This window comes from Schistocerca americana, chromosome 2 (genome assembly GCF_021461395.2).
Source record: "Schistocerca americana isolate TAMUIC-IGC-003095 chromosome 2, iqSchAmer2.1, whole genome shotgun sequence".
In the NCBI taxonomy this organism is placed as follows: Eukaryota; Metazoa; Arthropoda; class Insecta; order Orthoptera; family Acrididae; genus Schistocerca; species Schistocerca americana.
Window position 1 is genome coordinate 772,956,081 of NC_060120.1, and position 24,263 is coordinate 772,980,343.

Genomic DNA, 24,263 nt, shown 5'->3' on the forward strand with positions numbered 1-24,263 from the left:
AACTGCAAAGTGATGCCCAATGACCATGATGTTCCAAAATATTCACCAGGAAGGTCTTTTTTCAGGTTTTTAAAAATTATGCCACATGCAGTCACCTTCAGACAATATTACTAGACATTAATGAGAGCTTTCATTTATTTAATTAACATGTAATCTTTATTTCCAGAAGCATATGATCGTTAAATCAATATGAAAAACACCAAATGTTTCCCATGCAGATGATATTACATGTTTTTTCCATTAATATCACTAGGTAAACTTAACACTGGTACTATTAGAATTGTGATTTTATTATTACAGGGTGTATACGACCCGGGCCAAGCGGGAGATCTGGGAAAAACCCGGGAATTTTTCATTGTTTTAGTTTTCAGTTAAATTTTTGTAATTTTGATTGCGAAGAACCTATACTCTGAGAAAGGATATTACTGTATCCCGCTACTGCAGAATAATACTGCAGCATTAAAATATGAACGACAGAAAAAACGAAAATAAAACTTAAATTGCAAAGGAAATGCCAATATAAAATAACACAGTGCACATACAAGCGTCTGCCAGCAGTGAAATGTGCCAAAGGCCTTAGGAAGACTATGCAATACTTCAAAACAACAAATTGCCTCCGTGAGCGTGACGTCACAACTGTTCATATTAGATTCATTTAAGCAGTTACGAGCGGGCTCATGCACACGCGCAGTTGAGTCTTGTATGAGTAATACCTTCTCCCTCTTCTGGCTAAAGAATTGTGGCTGTTGGCTGTGTAAGCAGCAGTAGCAGCGACCAGCCACATGGGGTACCCGGAAAAATTTACTGGCGCGGCCAAGATGCCAGATTCACGCGTGCGCAGCAGGCTTGGATCTAGCGTGGTCGGGTGGGGGGGGGGGGAGGCCAACCGGGGTATCTGAACCTGGCGGCAATTTCGGGAGGATGGGGCAAATTCATATTCTTGAGGAAAACAAAAACTTGTTTCACCATGCACCTAGCATTCAAGCGCACGTAGTTCTATCGATTATTCACATGATTTTGAGTCGCACCCCTGCTGTTTTTTGGACATTTTTGAACACACTCTAAGTTGATTTCTGAATGAATTATAAGTTGATTTTTGAATGCGTGCATAGTGTACGTGGTGTCTCTGCGCATCTAGAAATGAACTTGACTGCAGACAAAACGGGACGGGGCTGTACGAACTGAGCGGAATAAAGCCGAACCGGTGAATGCCAACTGCTGCTTGTTTATGTGGTTGATTTGGTTTGCAGATGTTCAGCGTTGTTATAATTACCAGCGAAATCCATAGATTCAGACTATCAGAGTGGAAATAAACAACTAACAGGAATAACGGGCAAGAAAGATTACGTATTATCTTCACGGTGTATCCAAGAAAGTGAAATTCTCACAAAAAAAATTTGGCCAGATCGCTGCACTAGACAGGATATTTTCCCGGCTAGCAGCCGCTTACGTTCCCTTCTGGGAGTAGCACTGAAAACGCATTGTACGAACACGTAATAACGCCTAACCGGAGAATAATCGCTGGATAACTAAACCGCTGATTATGGCAGGGTTAGTAAAGTTAACCGGAGAATGAGTTTTGACAGTGGTAGGAATAGTTACAGAATTAATGATGACAAGATTGTTTGTTAGAACAAAGAAGAAGGAGAAACGGGGACATCACACAAATTATGGAAGAATATGTGGATTCCAAATTTATACAAAAATTTCGTTCTACTACTTTTCGATCTCGTGCATGAGAAATTGGAGCGTACGAATGAATGTGAAACTATATCCTAACATAAAGCTTTTTGACTATAGTAGGCCACATAGGTATTTCGTATTGGCACTTTGTGAATTATGTTGTCGTACTATAAAGATTATCATTATTGCTAAAACAGTCTCGCTCATGTGGTGTGTGTTACAATTGTTGCAGTATTAGAAAGGCCTATTTAGTTTTATCCAGCACACAGCGACAAAATAGACGTAATCAGATCGAGAAACCGCACCAGTCTTGGGTACTGTTTGTATTAACAGATTTTTCAGTGTTAGACGAGGACATTTCCATTTTTCATGTGGCAAAACGTTTGACGGGCTTTGATGAGGTAATAGTTCTTTCGCAAAACGGAAAGCACGCCATGTAAAGCTGTAGCTTCAGACAGAAAAATCTCTAGGACCTAAGGATTGAAGAAATGTGTACTGTCTTGCCTGTCTCTTGTCTTTACTGGTTTTAGGTATCCTATGTTTAATTTTATATCACACAAAACAGCAAGTTATTAGCTAACAGGCAATAAAGAGTGCAGATTTTCTGAACAGTTCTTGTTCTCCCGGTTACAAGTAATCCCATCCAGTATTAATTGCGAGCTTTTTTTTTAAAGCGAGGGACAAGATGTCAAAACGGCAGACTGGGAGCAGGAGAGGCACTACAGGACATTTTCTATTTCCACTGCCCTGAAATAGTTTGATGACATCCATTACAAAATACAAAATATACACGTTTGAGTTCCACAGAGCGAAATACAGTGACGTGCGGTATAAGAATGTTGTTTGAAGAGGCGTGGCACTGCACTTCGGGACACTTAAGACCAAATAAAATGTCTTAACATTTCCTGGAAGATATGTGTTTTATGTATAAGGCTCTTTAGAAAGTGTGCGCTACAAAATGAACTTATTTTTGAAAAGTCTTTTTTTTTTTAATTTTTGACGTTCTGATGCGCAGAGCAGTATGAGTTATAGTGGGGGGTGGGCGGTCTCCACGTGACCCGTGTTTACATTTAGTGATTTTTATGTTTCCTGTTCGTTTACTGCTCTCACGTCAAACGAAAACAAGACGGATTTCTGTGGCTGAGAGCTATCAAGTGAATTAAAATACATTCACATAATTACGGAAGGCTAAAATATGTTACTAGTTTCAGATTTGATTTTATTTCCACCTTTTTGACAGACAAGCATTAATCGCCTTGCAGAACAATAAAGTTATTTTTGTTGGTGTGCTAAAGAAATTTGGCTTTTATGAAGCTTTCCTGCTGATGCAGTAAATTTATTTGAAGCGAAGTGTTAATTCCACACTATTGGCTAGTTTCAACTGTTCGCTGCATTTCAAGTGCACGTTTTGATCTTCTAGCACGTATGGCATAATGCCATAATAAAGAACCAAACATGAGATAATACAGTATAGGTACTCCACGAAAATTTACGTCGCGAAAGCCACACCGAAAAGCTTAATATCAGGTCGAGACCTACGTCATTGAGAATCATACGAATGTGCGCTTTAAGGCAAACTACCCATGTTAGTATGGTTCACGAAATTCCGACGCTCTTCGAGTATCATCTGATGTTTTGTTTATTTTATGACATAATGTAAGTAAGATCTTTTAATGTTTTACACGTACTAACATACGGACTTTCTACCTCACCGTAGCTGCGCAAGCGCGGTGACGCGTCTTATCTGGCGCTCTCTAGCAAATGCTGAAATGAATCTAACAGGTCGCTGGAAAATATTGCGAATTGTAGTTCGAAAAGCGTTATTTTCAAAGTAAATTTCCTTTTACGCAAGATGAACTATGTGCAAGAATGTACGACGAATTTCTTAAACCACAGAGCGTTTACTCTCATTAAAAAATTAACTCTTTGATGAAGAGCCACTTAGAAGAATTTCGAGCCCAAAAGATCAGAGGTTTATGTCTGTATTAAAAATTTTACTGGCGTATTTGTGTGATGTATCTTAAAGTGTAACATGCGCTAAACAGATCAACATTATATGTGAAAGCTTAGCTTCTCTTGTAGCTTATTAATCTTAGAGACAAATACTATATGCGGAAGCTTTGCTTTTTGTGTAGCAACACTATGTATATTAACTTAAACCATTAACTTTTCCTGTTGGTGGAATTCGAATTTATACTTTCGTAATACGAACATATGCGGCGTACATGTCACTGCACATCAAAGATCTTTCCAAAACGTGTTTTTTCCCCTCTGAGTTACGTTTTCTAAAGTGCCGATAAATTCTATGCTCCTGTATAAAACCATATCCATTCAAACGATTGAGAAGTTTTACTGTTCCGACGGAAAGTATACTGTCATTTAACAAGAAAAAGTGTATTTTCACCCGGGAGAAAATGTATTTTTAACCGGGAGATCCGGGAAAAATCCGGGAATTTTTTTTCCTTGTCCGCGTATACACCCTGTATTAGTATTATTATTTGATGAATTTATTTTATAACATAATTTTTTAATAATGTTATATGCTTGGGTTATTTATTTTGTAACCAAAAATATTGTTTGGCTTCAGTCGTTTTACAGTTCTTGTTTCAAACTTCTAACAAACTGTCAAGCAATTTTTTTGGCTTTTATGGTTTACAACAAAGGAAATCACAGAACAGTTGATTCTAAAAGCTTCCATATTTGGCAAAAAGCGTAGATTCCTGCAAGAAGAAATGACCACGATGTTAACGAGTTATTCAAAGTCTATAATTTATGGAATTGCTTACAGAAATCTTTGATTAGAATTGCAGACAAAACAAAAGGAAAGAGAGATCTTTTGTGGAAATTGTGGATGATCTCTTAGGCATAGATGAGACATCCTTTGGAACAGATGAGAAAAGGATGATAAGGCTGTCATAATGCTTGCTTGTCAAAAATGATAATGGGCCTCCACTGGTGGTGTAGATCAAAAACTAAACCACTAGGGAGAAAGATCACTGAAGTCCATTCCCTTGGGAACTGCCAGGAGAAGATGTACGTGTGAAGAAATGCCACTCATCAGCCTGGTAGATCAAGAACAGATGATTCAACATGAACCAGTGAAAGTAATGCTGATAATGACAACTTAGAAAGTCATTCATATTCATACAGCAAAGACCAGTATTAGTGATAAGTGTAGCAGCAGCAGCAAGAAAAAGGTATTTACACATTTTTATTCCCTGCTTCTGTGAAGCTGTTGTTAGGGGAAAGGTTGGTTAAAAATGAGGTTTTACATATAAATATTTAGTACAGAAGCTTTCATGTATGATTCTGAAAAGTGGTAATAAATTATACTTGTTTTCAAAGTCTTACAAGTAAATTGAAATGAACAAGACACACAGAAATAAAGCACAAATATAGCCGTAATGACTGTTAAAACTAAGTTTTCCGCTGAAATGGAAAGCTACTTTCAGCTCACACAGGTGTTAAAAAGTGTGATAGGATGGCAATAATAGGAACTTGGTAAGGAAAGAGCAGTTCCAGGTGGTCCCTGAAATCTCATAATCTTCACGGGAAAGCACAAACAGTGTGATTTTTTTAAAATTTTTACCCCCTCCCACCACACACACGCACACACACACACACACACACACACACACACACACACACACACACACACAAACACACACAAACAGTGACTATTGAGAACTTTTTGAGTTAACAGGCAGCATTTCCGAATAACAGTATAACGGCATATTGTTTGTGATACTGGGAGCTTATCTTGATTCACTATTAATGAGTCAACTGATAAATTGTCAAGATACTGATCTGGAGCTCAGTAAGGTTACAGAAAAAAAGAATCCACTCATATCTGGTTCTCAGTTCCTGAAATGATGACTCCATTGTTACATGACGAAGATGATGATCATGACAATCTAACAACAGGTAAGTCAAGGCAAGGAAAGTATGTTGCAAGTTACGCCATGGGCAGATGGATGCGAAGAAGAGGAAGAAAAAAACCGTCAGCTGAAGACATACAATCTCCCTAAGTGATATTTTTTTAATACTTCATATTCTTGTGTTTGGTAATCTTTGGTACAAAAACTTTCTTCATATGATATTCTATTAAGACAAACTTCCTTCACGAAGACTTTTCAGCATGAATTATTATGATTACAATAGGGAAACTGTGTGTGGGAAGATGTATAAAATGCCTCCAAGATTGAAATACCACTCTAACAAAAGATTAAACTGAGAAATAATCTATTTTATTGGTGGTTACTGAAGAGCATAAAAAAATCCAGCTGTTGCCAAGACATTCCTTAGGAAAAGTTAATGTTCAATGTCTGTTCATTCACATGATGACTTGGTTCCATAAAGGTCAGAGGAAAAAAAAAGAAGGAAAAAAGTTTTTCTTATAGATGTTGCATGCATTATTATTGGAAACTAGATTTTTCTTACATCTTTCATGTAATTCTAACATACACATACAACAGTCATATTTATGGTGAACTTCAGACTTTTATACTGTTTCAGAATGATAATTTTTTCAATATATTTTATAGTGTCATATTTATTGAAAATGTAACCTCTTCCTTCCTGAAATAAAAAGCACTAACCTATGGCTCATTGATGTATAATGCATACATGCTTGTAACAGCAGGTATGAACAACCACATAGGTGCCCAAACTCACGATGCTGCTGAAGGTTCTCTGGTGTCGTTTTAATATGAGTAACAGGTCAAGCGAGATTCTTGTATGTATCCTTTGCGTCCCCTACTAGTGCTAATACTGTATTTTCTGTTGGTTGCACTCTTCTAATTTTTCAGTTAGTTTCTCCAGTATTTATATTTATCTCGTATAACTCTGTGACATTTTAGAATTTGAAATTCAGAAAATAAGAGTATAAGTCCAGGAAGACACAGAAGACACACAGATTTATTTACATTTGGTACTTTTGCCCCAGTCCATCAAGTGCATGTGGTACACTTGAGTTTTCTACAATTGGTTGAAAATGTCAGAATTTCTTCTTAATAAGCTTAACCTGTCATTATTAGATTTTTATCTTTTCAGCTGAATATTTGACGTATATGGCGAAATGCATGAACAGATATTTGAACATTCACCTGATGTTCAGAGCATTACAACATCCCTAACATCATTGTATTGAAGTGTTGATGGATAAATGTTTTCACTTCTTGTGTTGAAACACAGTTTTTCAGAGCTTTTGTTGATATGTTTCTCATTAATATACTTCTGCTGATCCAGTAATATTATAGTAGTATATCCAATAATTCACAGTATCTGTAATGCAGTCATACAACACTGAGAAAGCAGCATAAAAACATTTACAGTTCCTTTAGTTATGACTCTGAAAATTATTTGAGAAATGTTGTGGCAGGCATATGAATAGGCTAAAAGATTTATCGCTGTGCCTTTGTGTACGAGAGTTTTCGTATCACATGTCACTTGATTCAGGAACTCCATTGTTTGTGGCCTAGGTAACAGGAAGCAACTGAACTTCTTTTAATGGCCTTGACATATGTCAGTGCTGTGAGAGACCAAGTACTGATGATGTTTTTAAAAGAAGTGATGCCACATACTGTTATAACCTTTAATTCACTAATAATTTGCGTGGATATACAAACGTAGAAACACTAGTGAGTTTCATGCTACCAACTCCGTATCTGTCACTCAACTGCCGTGCCGTGACATGCGGCTGGCGCTGTTCATAGCTAGGTGGCGCTCCCGCGCTCAGCCGAGCTGCGGAGCGCCTCTATCGCCATGTTCGCGTACTGATGTAGCGGCACTTTTAAATCTCGTGGCACTTTCACAACACTTTTCCCCCTTTGAAAAAAAAAGACACTCACTGCCTTGGAGACACAGACAGTGCGGAGACATCCATGGCCTCTTGGGAGACCCCGAGAAGATCCCGCGGAGAAACATGGGAATATGGTCGAAAATGTCCAGGACGGAAGCTTGTGCGTGGAATGTGCCTCCTGGACGAGATGATGTGTGAAAACTCCGGAGCAGCATCCATAGGTGTCGTGGACCTGGGGTTGTGCTCCAGCGAGATGGGTCCCGGAGAAGGTGGCGTCGCGACTGGGGCCGGTTCCGGCGTACTCGGAAGCGGCAGCGACGTTGGCTGCAGCAACACGCACAGGAGATCGGCAGCAGCGACAGGACTGGCTTCTCGGGCTGGTGGAGGCGAAAGAAGGGGCGGTGGCACCGGCGTGGCCACCACTCGTGGGCGCATCTGGTCGTAATGGCGAACAACTGTGCCGTTGTCCGTATGTATTTCACAAAGCCGGCGGCCGCGATCAGCCTTGACGACCCCTGGAATCCATTTAGGGCGAGATCCATACCCTCGTGCCCACACGTCGGCGCCCACCGAGTATTTTCCTGCACTAGGGGACACAGTACTAGGCCTGACAGGGTGAAGAAGGTGCAGTAGAGTGTGCGGTTGGTGGCCATGCAAGAGTTCAGCAGGGCTGCGATCACCCAGAGGCATGAAGCGATAAGAACTCAGAAATTGCAACAGAGCGTCATCGGTAGAAAAATCAGTAAGGAATTTTTTCATCTGGCTTTTGAAAGTGCGGACAAGGCGCTCGACCTCCCCATTCGATTGGGGATGGAAGGGCGGTGCTGTAACATGATGAATCCCTTGTCCAGTACAAAAATCACGGAAGGCCTGCGAAGAGAACTGAGGGCCGTTGTCCGTGACAATCGTGGATGGAAGACCTTCTAGCGCAAAGATTTTGGACAAAGCCAGCGTCGTCGCCGCAGTGGTGGGCAACGGACATTGAACAACAAACGGGAACTTCGAGAAGGCGTCAATCAACAGTAGCCAATAAGTGCCGAGGAAGGGGCCGGCAAATTCAGCGTGCACCCGTTCCCATGGTTGCGCCGGATCAGGCCACGGAGAGGGCATTGTACGGGGTGCAGCCCATTGTTGAGCACACTGACCACACGCAGCAACCATGTGGGTGATGTCCGAATCGATACCGGGCCAATAAACATGCCTGTGGGCCAGGGACTTAGTCTGAGAAATCCCCCAATGGCCTTCATGCAATAGTTTGAGAACATCTTTGCGAAGAGAAGCTGGCAACACAACCCGTGAAGATGCGCCATCCGTGGCCAGAAGAACAACACCCTCCCGAACAGACAGATGAAGGCGCAAGGCATGGTAGTTGCGAAGGGGATCCAATGCCCGGCCCTTTGTCCTGTCTGGCCAACCCCGTTGAACAAAACCGATCACCTGACGCAGGACCAGGTCCCGCGCAGTAGCCGACATGACCTGTGAACCTGTAAACGGAAAACCCTCGACCGCATGACGTTCTTCCTCATCAATGTGAAAACATAGTAGTTCATCTCGATCGAAAACCGGGTCGAGGCCCATTGGCAAACGCGACAACGCGTCAGCGTTGGCGTGCTGGGCTGTGGGGCGATAGTGAATCTCATAGTGAAAACGAGACAAGTATAAGGCCCAACGTTGCAGGCGGTGAGCTGCCTTATCCGGAAGCGACGCCGAGGGGCTGAACAGAGAGACCAGCGGATTGTGGTCGGTGATGAGGTGAAACTTAGAACCATACAAAAAAATGCTGAACTTTTTTGGAGCATAAATGATAGCGAGCGCCTCCTTTTCGATTTGAGAGTAACGCCATTGGGCATCGTTGAGGGTCTTGGAAGCATAGGCGATGGGTCGTTCTGACCCATCCTCATACCGATGGGCGAGAACAGCCCCGAGGCCATGCTGTGACGCGTCAGTCACCAGATCCAAGTGCTGACCCGGACAGAATGTGGCAAGACAAGGCGCCGACTGCAAATGAGCCTTCAGGCGGACAAAAGCCTGCTCACACTCGTCGGACCAACAGAAAGGAACGTTTTTGCATAACAGCTGATGCAGAGGATGAGCCACCGCCGCCGCGGATGGAATGAATTTGTGATAATAAGCAATCTTGCCTAGAAACACTTGAAGTTCTTTGACCGTAGACGGCCGGGGTAGAGCGGTAATGGCCAAACGTGCTGACGTAGAGGACGTATACCCTCACGGGACAAGTGGAAACCAAGATACACAATAGAGGGTTGGAAGAACTGTGACTTGTCCAGATTGCACTTCAACCCAGCCGAATGCAGAACCCGAAATAATGAACGCAAATTGCGAAGGTGCTCCTCAGTGGAGGCCCCCGTGACAATAAGTCAAGTTTGGAAATGAACTGGCCCCCAGCGAGCTTGGTAAATAACTCCTCAGGACGGGGAAGAGGATAAGTGTCAATGAGACTCTGAGCATTGACAGTGGCTTTAAAATCGCCACACAATCGCAGACTCCCGTTTGGTTTAGAAACCACCACGATTGGCGATGCCCATTCGCTAGAGGTAACAGGAAGGAGAATCCCTGAAGCTGTTAACCTGTCTCTCTCAGCCTTGACAGGTTGCACGCAACGCCATCGGAATAGGGCGTGCCCGGAAAAACTTAGGGCGAGCTGTAGGTTTAAGAGTAATGTGGGCTTCAAAATCCTTGCCACGACCCAGACCAGCAGAGAACACGGACGAGAATTCAGAACACAATCCATCCAGCTGTTGATACGGAATATCCTCAGATATGAGGTGCACATCATCATCAATGGAGAACCCAAACAACTGGAAAGCATCATAACCGAACAGATTTTCAGTACCCGCATGATCCACCACATAAAACGTGAGGGGCCGAACAACAGACTTGCAGGCAGTGGCAGTGTTTATTATAAGTTCTCAGATTGTGCGTAACTGGAGACAAGGGAGGGGAGCCCAACTCTAAATACGTGCGAGAATTAATGAGAGTTACTGCAGAGCCAGTGTCCACTTGCATGCAAATGTCTTTATCCAGAACACGAACAGTAACAAACAACTTATTTGCTTGAGAAAGCACACAGTTAACATCCATGTCCGATGCCTTGTCCTCGTCGACAGGAACTTTAGGGGACTGACACACAGAAGCAATGTGGCCTTTTTTCCTACATGAATTACACGTGGCCCAACGTTTTGGACACGCGGCCCTGTCATGCTGTATGAAACAACATGGACAAGAAGGAAGTGCGGAACGAGCCTGTTTCTGTGGCTCTATAAATGCGAGAGTACCAGCAGCCTCAGTGGCAGTAGCCGCAGATGGAGACGAAACGTCAGGTGGAAATTTTATACATTGACCATGGCCTCTCAGCCCGGAAGTTTTAACTTAAGACAACACCGGCCGTGAAAGCCTACATTGTATGATCAACGATCTTTCATCAGTTACACTGCCAGAAGCAGAGTTCATTTTGTTTGCAGATGACACAAGTGTTGCAATAAATAGTATGTCGAGTGTAGTTCTAGAAAGATCTGCTAATGATATTTTCATGGATGTTAATAAATGCTTTAAAGCCAACTCACTGACATTAAACTTCGAAAAGACTCACTCACTATATGCAATTCAGAACCTGTAAGAGGTTTCCATCCAGCATATGCATAAAGTATGAAGAAGAGCAGATAGAAGAGGTTGACAGTCTTAAATTCCTGATAATAAATTCAGTTGGGAGGAGCACACCACAGAACTGCAGAAACGCCTTAACAAATCTGTATTTGTAATTCGAGTGTTAACAGACATAGGTGACATAAAAATGAAAAATTTTCATACTTTGCCTGCTTTCATTCCATAATGTCATATGGTATAATATTTTGGGGTAACTCTTTAAGTCAAACAAAAGTTTTCAGAGTCCAAAAGTGTGTAATACATATTATTTGTGGAGTAAATTCATGGATGTCCTGTAGAAACCTCTTCAAAAAACTGGGTATACTAACTACTGCCTCTCAGTATATTTACTCCTTAATGAAATTTGTTCTAAATAATATGTCTCTTTTTTCCAACAAACAGCTCAGTTCATACATGCAATAGCAGGAACAAAAATTATCTGCACAAGGACTTAAAAGCACTTACTTTAGTTCAAAAACAGGTCCACTACTCAGGAACACTCACCTTCAATAATTTGCCAGCAAACATAAAAAATTTAGTTACAAGTAAAGATCAGTTTAAAAAGAGCCTGAAAGACTTACTAGTGGCCATCTCCTTCTACTCCATTGACGAATTTTTTATAGAAACAAATTATGTATTGTATATACTCATACTATTAGTAAAAAAAAGAAAAAAAAAGAAAAGAAATTGACATGTTCCACATCCACGAGGATCTCCTCAGCATGAATCTGTGGAACGAAAAACTAATCTAATCTATGATAGCAGAAATGAACTGTAATTATGAATGGAGGAGAATAAGAGTGATGAAAAGATTTTGACGTAATGCAATAATAAGTAAAAAACAAAGGAAATGAAGTGAAGTAAAGAAAATCAAAAGAAATAACAGAGGAGAGGAGGATATCATAAAAAAAAGAATGTGAGTGGTCTGGTGTGTGCTGTTTTTTCCTGTGTGTAATAAACTCTCTTTAGATTCCAAATACTGTCATGAAGAGATGTTTTACAGAACTGCACAGTTATACCACTTTTACATAGGAATGTGTGCCTGTCTTAGTGACAATAATTTCAGCTGCATGCACATGTCAAAAACATAAAATCTTGTATTAATAGGGAGTGATACATTGTAGAAACCTGTTAAATGCAATGTGTTAAAAAATTAAACAAGTTAAGAACAAATGCTTACTCACCTTCGAGTTCTTAATATGCTTCTTCACCTACCATGAGTCACCTAAATGTTGAATGAATGACAACATTATTGTAACAAGTGTCAGTGCACCCATGTGAAAATTCTTGATGTGTTGCAAAAACTTCTGTGTCTTTGAAAATTATTGCAAGCTCTTCTTTGTGGATGGAGGCTTCCATGCACTTGCCACTGTTTTGTTATCATTTTACAAGCATATCTCCACAATGGTGCATTTCTGACTTATGATTATCAGACAGATTTTGCTGGATTCAACATCCCCTACCATAATTTTAACTTACTGTCTGATTCCTTTCTGCACCCAGCATGTATTTTGCATCATTGTTGTTTTTTTCATGTGAACTTTAGTGGCTGAGGGGATTGTTTTGGGCTCTTGGTCAATAAGTGATATTACATATTAATATTGCAGTTTAATCCAGCTGGGCAAACTAAGCCACAATTTCCTAAGTATACCTAATCATACACCATAAGAAGCCAATAAACAAAATAATTGCTGCATTATACAGAAATCAAAAGGAAAAGAACAAGAAGCAAATGAAAATGAAAGAAATATAGTAATTGATGTGAAGAAAAGCTGGAAGTGGAGGCAAGATGGCAATGATAAACGGAATAAGTCAAGAAAAATATAGTATGAGGAGGAAAATGTTACACTGATCAGCCAGAACATTGTAACCACCGATCTACTATTGATATAAACCCATCCAGGTGATAGCAGCATCACATGGTGAGGAATGACTGCTAGTAAGAGGCACACACAGTGGATGTAATGTCAGTGAGCATGCTGTCTTTTTGTAGAATGGGCAAGGCGCCCGATCTATCTGACTTTGATCAATGGCAGACTGTGATGGCCCAGAGGCTCGGCATGAGCATTTCAGAAACTGCATGACCTGTCAGTTGTTCAAGGAGTGCAGTGGTGAGTGTCTTCAACATGTGGCAAAACGAAGGTGAAACCACGTCCAGACATCATGGGATAGGTTGGCCAACCCTCATTACAGATGTCAGACTTCATAGGTGGGGCAGATTGGTAAGACAGGAGAGTCAGTGAACTGTGGTGGAACTAACATCAGACATTAAATTGGGCACAGTACAAGTGTGTCTCAACACGTAGCACACAGAACAGAACAGCCACAACCCACAACCCATGCATGTGGCAATGTTAACACCATGACACTGGCAACTACGACTGAAATGGGAATGTGGTAATCAGCACTGGACATTGGCAGAGCATTGCATCATCTGATGAATGCCGACACCTTCTTCTTCATGCCGATGGGAGGGCACAAACCCATTGTCTTCCAGGGGAACAGGTCCTTGACACCTGTACTGCGGGACGGATACAAGCTGGTGGCAGCTCCATTATGCTCTGGGGAATATTCAGGTGGGCATCCATGGGTCCAGTGGAGCTCATGAAAGGCAGCATGACAGCAAAGGAGTGTCATACATTGGTTGCATACCACATACATCCCTTTGTGACGATCATGTTTCCTGATGGCAGTGATATTGTTCAACAAGATAATGTGCCATGACAAGGCCAGCAGTGTGATGGACTGATTCAAAGAACACAGTGGTGAATTCCAATTGATGTGCTGGATCCCCAGTTCACCAGATCTGAACTTGATTGAACACATCTGGGGTGTGATTGAATGTGGTGTCAGAGCTCGTCACTCTCCTCCCCAGAATTTATTGGAATTAGGTGACTTGTGTGTACAGAAGTGATGCCAACTCCCTCTAGCAACCTACTAAGATCTCATTGCTTTCATGTCACAGCATGTCACCACTGTTGCTGTGAGAAAAGTGGACATACCGCCTATTAGATAGGTGCTCATAATGTTCTGGCTGAGCATTTCTTCTTCATTCACTTTTCACTCATTCAGATTTGCACCTTGTTACTTCTTTTACATTTTAAATCTTGGGTCTTATGTATAACTTATTGTACGCCTCCATAGCTCAGTAGTCATTTCTGGGCGCTATGCAGAAGAACTACCGTATTTACTCGAATCCAAAAATCCGCCTGCAGCTTAGAATCGAGTGCAAAGCAAGCGGAAGTTCTTAAAAATGTCGGTGGGTGCTGCCACAACTTAGTTCTGCCGTCGAATATATGTAGCGCTACACAGGCATGCTTTGTAGGCACAAAGATAAATACTGGCGCCAAAACCTCTGCGTCAGTAAATAAATTAAAAAAAAAAAAAAAAGGTGGAAGACGAGCTTTTTTTCTCCGCGCCAAGTTTCGACCACTGCATTTTCATACATTATCCAATGAAGTAAATACAAATTCAGGTGGGCATCCATGGGTCCAGTGGAGCATCTTCGAATGTAGCAGCATTTCAATGTACTACGAAAACCCGACTGGCAAGAATGTTTGTCAATATGGCCAACTCTACGTTCTGAATTTTTTCCTATCTGTGAGAAGAGATGGTTGCTAATAGGAACTTTTATAAATTGTGAATCACATGCAGTATTCTCGTCACCATAAGAATAATACGAATATAAACATTTTGCCATGTATTGTTTCGTGTTTGCTGCTATCTCATTTAAATCCTGTCTGCGTAATAAACCACAAAACTAGAGTGAGACAACAGCAAACGCGGAAGAATATACATACCATGTCTTGTTTATATTCGTATTATTCTTATGCTAAACAGTGATACAGTCAGAAATGAAGCGAGGCAATTGACTAGATTTTTAAATCTACGATGACTCTAATTTCTGTGCAGAATGTAATGTACTAAAGAGGCGCCTGCAAAGATTTTCAAACGGAGAAAAATTTTCGCTAAACTCTCGTTCAGAACATCTTCTATCATACGCAGTCTATTATTTGGTTCTTATTGATCATTATCAAAGAAAGCAGCAGTGTAAGTAACAACAAGTAGCAGTCTCTTGCCATTGTTTCGCTAATGAGACGATTCCTCTCTCTCTCTCTCTCTCTCTCTCTCTCTCTCTCTCTTTTTAAAAGCGGCGGTAGCGCGCACAAAAGCAAGCCATGCCGCGATCGGCGACAGGCCATAAACACACAGTATCAGAGTACGACAAACAATGCATGACACAGTACAGTTATGCATTTTCAGCGTAGAGTGACGTAAACACCTATAACAAAGAAAACTGCGCTTATCAGATCAAAGAAAAATAAGCAATCAATTCAAACCAGATGAAGCACGTGAAAAAGGAAGGGTACCCGTATAAATACGGACGGAGCTCCTGACGCATAGCAATGGCTACCTGGTATAGCTTAACTGTTAAGCTTACGACTCGAACCAAACTACTGTAGCTGTATCGTCATTCATTCGACCTAAATTGTCTCTTATTACAGCGGACCAACTTTGTTTCGATTTGGAGATGCGGCCTAAAACTTTTCTCTCCCCTTGAATTTCGAGTCTCAAATTTCAGGTGCGGCTTAGATTCGGGAAATTTTTTTTCCTTGATTTCGAGTCTCATTTTTCAGGTGCGGCTTAGATTCGAGTGCGGCTTAGACTCAAGTAAATACGGTAGGTTTGATTTCCAATTCTGCTAGGGATTTTTCCTTGTTGGGAGGGCTGTAATGGGGTACAATCAGCCTTTTGGTGCCAGTTGAGGAGCTACTTGAGTTCAAGAAATCCAACAGCCATTGCGAGAGCGACTTGTTGACACTCCCCCCCCCTATACCTCATCAAATGATGTCATTGGCAAAGATGACATGGTGGTCAGTTGGTCCCATCACGGCAGGAATGTGGAGCTTTGGTTTTTGTATAAAAATTATTGATTGCTCTGAGTAATCTCCATCGAGTTTGTTGTGATACAGCACTTTGTTTCTAGAACGTTGCTGTAGGTGTTTTGTGCAATAAGAAAATGTTAAAAATCTTTTGGAACATTGTTCCACGAAACAGTGATCTGAATTTAAAAGTTATTTAGCAAACACAGTCATGATCGCTTATAACACTAGTGTTCTCAAGGCCAGTACCGACAGGCCTGCTCCATGCCAAGGAATATAAGTCTGATGCTGATCCCTGTAGTAGATCAAAACTGGTCATCAACAAATAAAAAGTAAGAAACTGTTTACTACCAAGAAAAAGCTTTTGGCATTGAGGGAAGTAAAACAGGCTATGAAAAGGATTTAATTCATGATCTAAGAAACCATACAGTTTTTACACATGACTCTCTCATTCTCTTCATTAGATAGTAGAAAGAATAAACTAAGACTTATCATAAAAAAATGAATTTGTTGTTAAGGAGTCATTTACTTTCCAACTAAATAGTTCTTTACAAGAGCTAGACTTTTTTATATTGTTATTAGGACCACAACCACAATGCCAGTGACAGGTTTTTATTTGGCAGCCTGGAATAGCAATGTCTTCCATACACAGTGCATCTTCAGATGTATCCTCATTAGTAGTAATTTCCCAGAGAAGCAGCTCCTACATTTTCCCGGACTGTCCAATAAAAACCTGTTATTTACTAATTATTTATATCATTATGACTGTAATGAAGGCACTTTCATACTGACAGTGGAATGTTTACGGTGTGTTGTGTAATTTTGATTGTGTGTAAATAAAGGAGGAGGAACAATCTTATGCAGACAGATGATAAGGAAGGAGGAGGCCATAGTGAATAAGTTTTAGGTGGATAAGTAGGATAAAGGGAGTGAGCAGAGGTAGTCCATACAGAAAGAGGACGGGGGAAAACGTAATCACTATGATGCACTGCATTCCTTCAATGGACTATGCAAGGCTGCTTACTCAGTTACACTAATCTGGAAGCAAGAGACAACTTTCATTCTATAAAAGTGTGTGTTTTTTTAACCTGAAGTCCTGTTTGAGATCTGCCAACCCTTCAGTGATATGCAATGTGTATTTGAAAAGTAAAGGCCATTTATCCATAAAAAATATTTGTTACAATTTTTGTAGACATGTACTTCACTTTTCCATCTAACTACTGTTCACTTTTAAGCCATCTTGTAATGGTGCACTAACTTCTTCAGCCCCTCTCCAGTGAAATACTTTGCCTGGGAAGTAACCAGTCTGGAGTTCCATGTTATCATTAAATCGTTGTCCACCAAGCCATTGCTTCAAGTGCAAGAGGTAATATCGGTAGTCATTGGGTGCAAGACTAGGACTGTAGGGTGTAGTGCTGGTGTTTTGTTTGGTGAGCATTTCAGCACATGTCAGCTGTAATTGTTGGTCCACGTTTCACAAAATCAAACAAAAGAATCTCCTTTTTACTCCAGTAAACTGCAGCTATCATTTTTTTACTTCAGAAGGAGATTCTGTAATTTTTTGAGTTTGATTAAATTGGATACCATCAATGCACTGACTGTTGTTTTGATTCTATGTTGGTGCTGGATATCCACACATGATCAGCCATGACAATGTTAGAAAACAAATATCTCCATCTTGTCAACAATGACCCAACAACATTCATTGCTTAACGTTCTTTGTGTTGTTTGGTAAGCATTTTAATTAGCCACCTTGCAAATAATTTATGATAGCTTAGATTTTCCTAGGTAATCATGTAAATAGTGGTGTGGCCAACATGTGGAAATATATCTGTCCGAGCACCAGTCATCAACTGCTCATAACATTGTAGTTCAGGGTCCATTTATTAGCATTCTGCTCTGTATCATGCACGTATCTGTGGCAACTTTCTGAGTCTCTACACTATTTTGTTCACTCATCACTGTAGATCCATAAACAAGGCACAACTTCTGATGAATTTGAGCAGCTGTAGACCCTTGTTTCATACATAAATTGAATTACAGCATGCACCATGCAGCTGGCAGGAGCTGGGATTTTCAGAGTCACTGTTGCTCACTTTCAGCCGTAGTCAGACTACTGCCAAATCAAAACAATGACTTCTGTTGCTTTACAGTCAATCAATAGGTGACAATGTATTCATGCAGCTTTGTTCTAAGCTGCCAGTGTTTAAATGTAAGTAAACCACTCATACTCTTCCAGCATGCCTCACATTTCCATGTTGATTTTGCCATTATTACAACAAATTGGCCGCAGTTCCCCCACCTCCATCATAATAGTTTTTAGAGAGAGAAATGAATACTTTTCAATCTTTCAGTTGTCCTCCCTACATGTACCGTCCACATTATTTATTTATTTATTTAATTAGGTTGTAGAGTTCCTGAATTACCTTTATTCTCAAAACTAATAAAGAAAGACTGCTTCATCTCACATGATTATGTCACCACGATTGAAGTATTTGTGTGTCTTAGTGCTAACATTTGTAGCTTTTATGTATTTCTTGCAGATGAAATTCAAAGAACAATGATATTTTGGGTTTATGTTAAAGCTAGTTAAATAAGATTTCTGATGTGTCAAATATGTAATAAATGTGAGGGATGTTTGTTACTCCATTTCTGTACCTGCTTGGTGTGGCCAGACTTCTCACAGGAGACACAGAAGGTACCTCAGCAGGTGATCCGCAGTTCAAGCTGTCCTTCATCACAGACAGCTCTGCTAGATGTCCGGGATAATAAGGGGCCATACCTTGCTGTTCCAGGTACACCTAAAATTGTTCAGCTCCAGCAAACCAATAGAAGTTGTTGATCCTGAAGCTGTTTTGCTGAACACCACTAATTAGCAGTATCAGTTACCTGTTGAGTCTTCCTGTAATCTCAGTCAGTTCTTCTCTTGTAGCTTAATTGTGTGTGTTTATTGCTAGAATGTAGATGACTATGAATGAAACAGTCTTAGATGGTGGGGAGTATGGAGTGGTTTTTTCTGTTCTTAGGGCACAGAAATCAAGACTTTTCAAAAATTTGATTTAGTTATGACCAAGTTTTTAAAATTATGTAGATAAACAAGTGGATTCTTTCAAAGATACCTTGTAGTTTTGCTCATTAATTTGAGCCTCATTTTCTGTGACAGTATTCACTATCACAAAAGTACAGGCTTCTCTGAATTGTATATTTAGAAAACACTGCAGTTAATTGTTATACTTGAACTCTGTGCTCTTTCACCCAATATACACATTCTTTCACAATGCTCTATGGTAGAATCTTGGAATACTTAAAAATATGCGGCTCTGCTTTTGAGCGCATCTGTGATTCTTCTCATTTGACTGTCAATGCTGGAAGTGGAATTTTACTTATGTTGAAAGATCTTAACAAAATTTAGAGAACAGATTAGTTTCACTACATCTCTTCTTTAGTAGTATGTTTCAGAGTTGTGAGTGAAAAGTACTGTAGAATCTCACATGAATGTTATTAATTCCTCAGCATTTCTGCATTACTAATACCTACAACATATTTTGCATTCTACTTATGGCCTGATTGTGTTAGTGATGATAAACTGTACCATAAAAACAGATGCTCAAGATGTGGAAAGCAGCTCACTTTTAATTTATACATATGTTTTTAAATTTAAGCTATTGTGATATGTAAAATAAATACTTCTCATACTGCCATGTAATTTTGTAGTGGAGGAAACTGAATTAATGGTGACCCTGGACCTACAATCACTTAGTGTATTATTTTTTAATGTTAGATGTGTATTTGAAATGAATTTTAGACCCTTGCTATTCAGCATATTCACTAGATGTATCATTTCCCTTAGCTGACATCATGCCCCACCAAGTGGTTGGATTCACTACCTGGTTTGCTATGTGCCAATTAGCACAAGGTTTGACTTTACTGCATTTATCCAGTTACAAAATGTCTTAAGCTGTTGATTCAACATAGTATTGCTCAGCCCATTTTTGATTGTATGACCCCTTCCTTTTGCACTCTCCCCAACTCTTCCACTTGTATGTTATTAGAAGTATTTTTTATTGATCTGCTGTAACAGTGCTCATCTTTACCTTCGCAGAATATCTTTATTAAAGACTGTGGTTCAACATTTTTATTACTCGTGGATGTTTTCTGTTTCATAAATTTTGTAGCCTGACATACTAAATGTTGTAAAAATCCATTTTCATTCACCCCTCCCCCTTTTACTCTCTGGTGCTAGATTATTTTCCCTCTCTTCACCAGAAACCTTTAACAAACATGTTTAGTTTTATATGTATAAAAATACTTTCAAAATCTATAGCAGCATCTTTGTTGTGGAAAATGTACATGGAATTGTCACAAATGCAGTATTACATGTTCCAAATTTCTTCCTCTATTTTTTTTCAGTCTTTGTTTATATAATTTTCACAAAACCATACCAATAAAACAAAATAACTTTCTGTCTTTTGCTTCAGCTGTTCTAACTATTAGTATGTAAGTTGCATGCAACTCTGGAGTCTTACAGCTGTAGTCTTATGCTCGTTTATGCTGTATGTACTGCTGTTCACTCTTCTTACAGTAGCTCTTTTATCATAATTGTACCTACATCTGAGATTCAAAAATTGTATACTGCATTGCATTTGACTTGTGGAGGATACCATAATCTCTGTATGTAGCAGTAGACTACAGATAATGAGTGCATATGCGTGTTGAGTGCCTGAAATCTGAGGTGAAGTGATGTATCTCTGCAGTGGAGGAGCAGCCAACAGGGTCTCAGCCAGCCAACACCACCATCAACAGTAACAAGTTGGACTTTGGCCGATTTCTTTCTGTCCCTGGAGCTGGTAACCTATCGCTTTTCTCTCACCCAATAGTACCCTTGCCTGTCTGCTTGGCCTGCTAGACTAGTTTACTTTTATCTTTTTTCCCATTCCATTGTGTAACTACTTCATTTATTCTGTTTGTTATGGCTTCAACTCTGAGAGATAATTTTAAGGACTGGGCTTATTTTTACTGCCCATGAAATTAAACAGGATAATGCTAAACATTTATTTTTTTACAAGCAGTGTACAGTTGGTAGCAGAGAAATCTCTCTTGACCATGACTTGCGCTAATGTTGACACTTCTTCATAACAGAAGAAATAACCTTCTGTGCACTGTCAGTTGTACCAAGTAAAGGAATATGAGCTCCGTAACATGTTGAATGATATTTTCTGCTACAGCTTCTGTCATGGTACATTTTACTGTGATTACCAAAACTGAAAAATTCTCTCATTTTTATCCCATACTAACTAAACAATCAAGTTAAAATTGTTAACCACCCATCAAATGCAAATATATATTCAGAATAACTCTTGGTTAAAAGCTTGACAAATTTGTGCTGATTTTAATGTCTGTTATCCTTTCATTAATGTCGTCAATATCATGGAGACATATCAGACACTGCAAAGGAATATTACGTTATTTTCTATCTGATAATTTCAATGTATAAACAACATGCTTCCAAAACAGATGTATATGGAATTACAGTATAGCACCCTTTTCCGAGATGACGAAGCTTTTTGATAGAAAACTTACTTCCAGTTGTTCTTTATTTTTTTGAAGCTTTTTGTGGTTTGGTGTTTGCTTTGCATTAAATAAGAGCATGTTTTTTAATAAGCATACATTGTCGTTTATTGTAATGTTTCAGTATCACATTAAATTTGTCAAAACTTAACTTAGATTGTTTGTAAATATTACACTGAACAAATATAATAGTCTTTGGTTACATTATCTTGCTGATCTCAGAATTTTTTTCTAAATGCATGTGTGTTTTGAGTGATGCAGACTAATTGGACATGATGTTGACTGTTGGGTATTCAACAACTAATTTTGTCATATTCATTGAGACACATTTCTATTTTTTTAGGTCAATAAAACTGTAAATATATTATTTAGTTGTTGACATTTGAACACCAAAATTTGCAAAACAAATAGCTATGACTTATCAGTTATATAGTATTACTATTAAGCTGTATGTAAGAAAAATGTCAGACTGGAATAGTGGTAGATAATACAACAATATAAATTCTCTCATCAGAGATTTGACGGCAATTGTAACTTATTGCAGTATTTATGTATTCACTTGCAAACTATACCTCATCTTCTGTAATAAATGGTGCCTTCATAATATCATCGCATTTTTTTTCTAACTAGGCACTTTTCAGCTTATTGTAGTACCTTTTATTTTTTTATTATTTTAATTTCCTGCAGCAAACAAATGTTTCTTGCCATATTAAATGCTGCCCACCTAACTGTCATGTGAAAATAATCAGCAGTCATAGCCTAAACTGAATGCATAGTCTTGTTACACAAAATTTGTTTTAAGTAGAAGTTAGTGCAAGGATCATAGTCATCTTCAGAAATCACCTGATGAAAACAGTTTATTGGTGTGTTTTTGAATGCATTTATTTCTGGGTAAATCTGCTGCCTTCATTCCATTTATAAATTTAAGCGTGAGGATAGATCACAAGAAACTATGACAGCAACAGTGACTACTACATAATAGGTATGAAACAAAAAATGGGGCTATAGATAGAGAGATGTTGAATGAAATGCATTTGGTTGTCAAGAGGGCATTGTTTGATTTCTTCAGTGACTTCATTAGCAGAATATTATTGAAAGATCCCTCACAAAACCTAAAGAAATTCTGGTCATATGAGAATGCTATTAGTGGTATTGAAGTTAGTGTCCAGACACTCATAGATGAGACAGGAACTGAAATTGTGGGTAGCAAAGCAAAAGCAGAAAAGCCTAACTTTATTTTCAAATGATTCTTTATAGTGGAAAACCAAGGAGAATTGCCTCAGTTGAATTCTTTCACCACAGTAAAGATCAGTGAAATAGATACCTGTAGCATCAAGAAGTAAGTGAAGTTATTAAAATTAAACAAAGCTCCAGGGCCCGATGGAATCCCTACCATATTCTATTCTGAATTTGTGGTTGAGTTAGTGCCTCTTTTAACCATAATATACCCAAGTTCACTCAAAAAAACTGTGCCGTGTAGTTGGACAAGAGCACAGGTCACACCCATTTATAAGAATGGCAGCAGTAGTGATCCACAAAGGTACCATCCAGTATCCTTGACACCATTTGTTTTAGAATCTCACAACATATTCTAAGTTCAAATATAATTACGTATCTTGAACAGAAAGACCTCCTCCATGCCAACCAGTGTGGATTTTGAAAACATCAGTCATGTGAAACCCTACATGTACTTTTCACACATGACCACCTCAAAGCCGAGGATCAAGGGCATTGGGTACAAGCACTGTTTTTGACTTGTGAAAGGCATTTGACTCAGTACCACACATTTGCGTAATATTTAAAGTATGGCCATGTGGGGTGTCAAGTGAGGTTTGTGACTGGCTTGAGGATTTCTTGGTGGGTGAGGCATAGCATGTTACCTTTGATGGAGTCATTGACTGATGAAGTAGTAACTTCAGTAGTGCCACAGGGCAGTGTGTTGGGACCCTTGATGTTCACATTGTATATTAGTGACCTGTGGACACTACTAATAGTAACCTAAGACTTTTTAAAGATGATGCAGTTATCTATAATGATTTACTCTCTGAAAAAATCTGACAAGGTTTCAAAGTGTTTAAAATTTGGCATCTTGTTTTAATATTCAGAAATATAAAATCTGCACTTCACAAATCAAAAAACATAGTATACTATGACTGTCTAGTATCCTATGACTGTCATAGAATGTAGGGAAATGTGATCAGTCTATGAAGGAGTTAGCATGCAAAATACATGCAACTCCTCGTAGACTGTTGCTGAAGTGTGTGGGACCTGTACCAAATAAGACTAACAGAGGATGTGAGAACATGAGTGGTGACTGGTTTGTTTGACCAATGGGAAAACATCATGGATGTGCTGAACCATATAAGACTAACAGGAGATATTTGGCCATATACGACTATGGGCAACAAGAATGTATCAGGTTTGTTTGATCCCTGGGACGATGGTACAAAGATGTTTAATTGAAATGGCTGATCTGTGACATGAAATGCAAACTATCTCAAGGAAACCTTACAAAGTTTCGAGAAGCAGCTAAACATATACTACATTCCACTTTGTTATCACCCCCATATGGACTGTGAAGACGAGAGTAGACCTACAGCACACACAGAGATTTTTAAGGAATCTTTCTTCCTGTGGTCCATACATGAATGGAATGGGGAAAAAGC

At 39.4% G+C, this 24,263-nt stretch overlaps 1 protein-coding gene across 5 annotated transcripts in view; it reads left to right on the plus strand.

The window, feature by feature from the left end:
- Positions 1-24,263, plus strand: part of LOC124595158 (sodium bicarbonate cotransporter 3) — a 976,895-nt gene that overhangs the window by 760,031 nt on the left and 192,601 nt on the right. For 2 of the 5 annotated variants that reach the window (XM_047133764.1, XM_047133765.1), the window contains 2 exons: positions 18,705-18,824; positions 20,784-20,876. The exons of 1 other annotated variant lie outside the window; for it this stretch is intronic. In XM_047133764.1, coding sequence (XP_046989720.1) covers positions 18,705-18,824; positions 20,784-20,876 — 213 coding nt within the window. The remainder of the gene's footprint in view (positions 1-18,704; positions 18,825-20,783; positions 20,877-24,263) is intronic. 2 more of the 5 variants (XM_047133766.1, XM_047133767.1) reach the window with 1 other exon arrangement.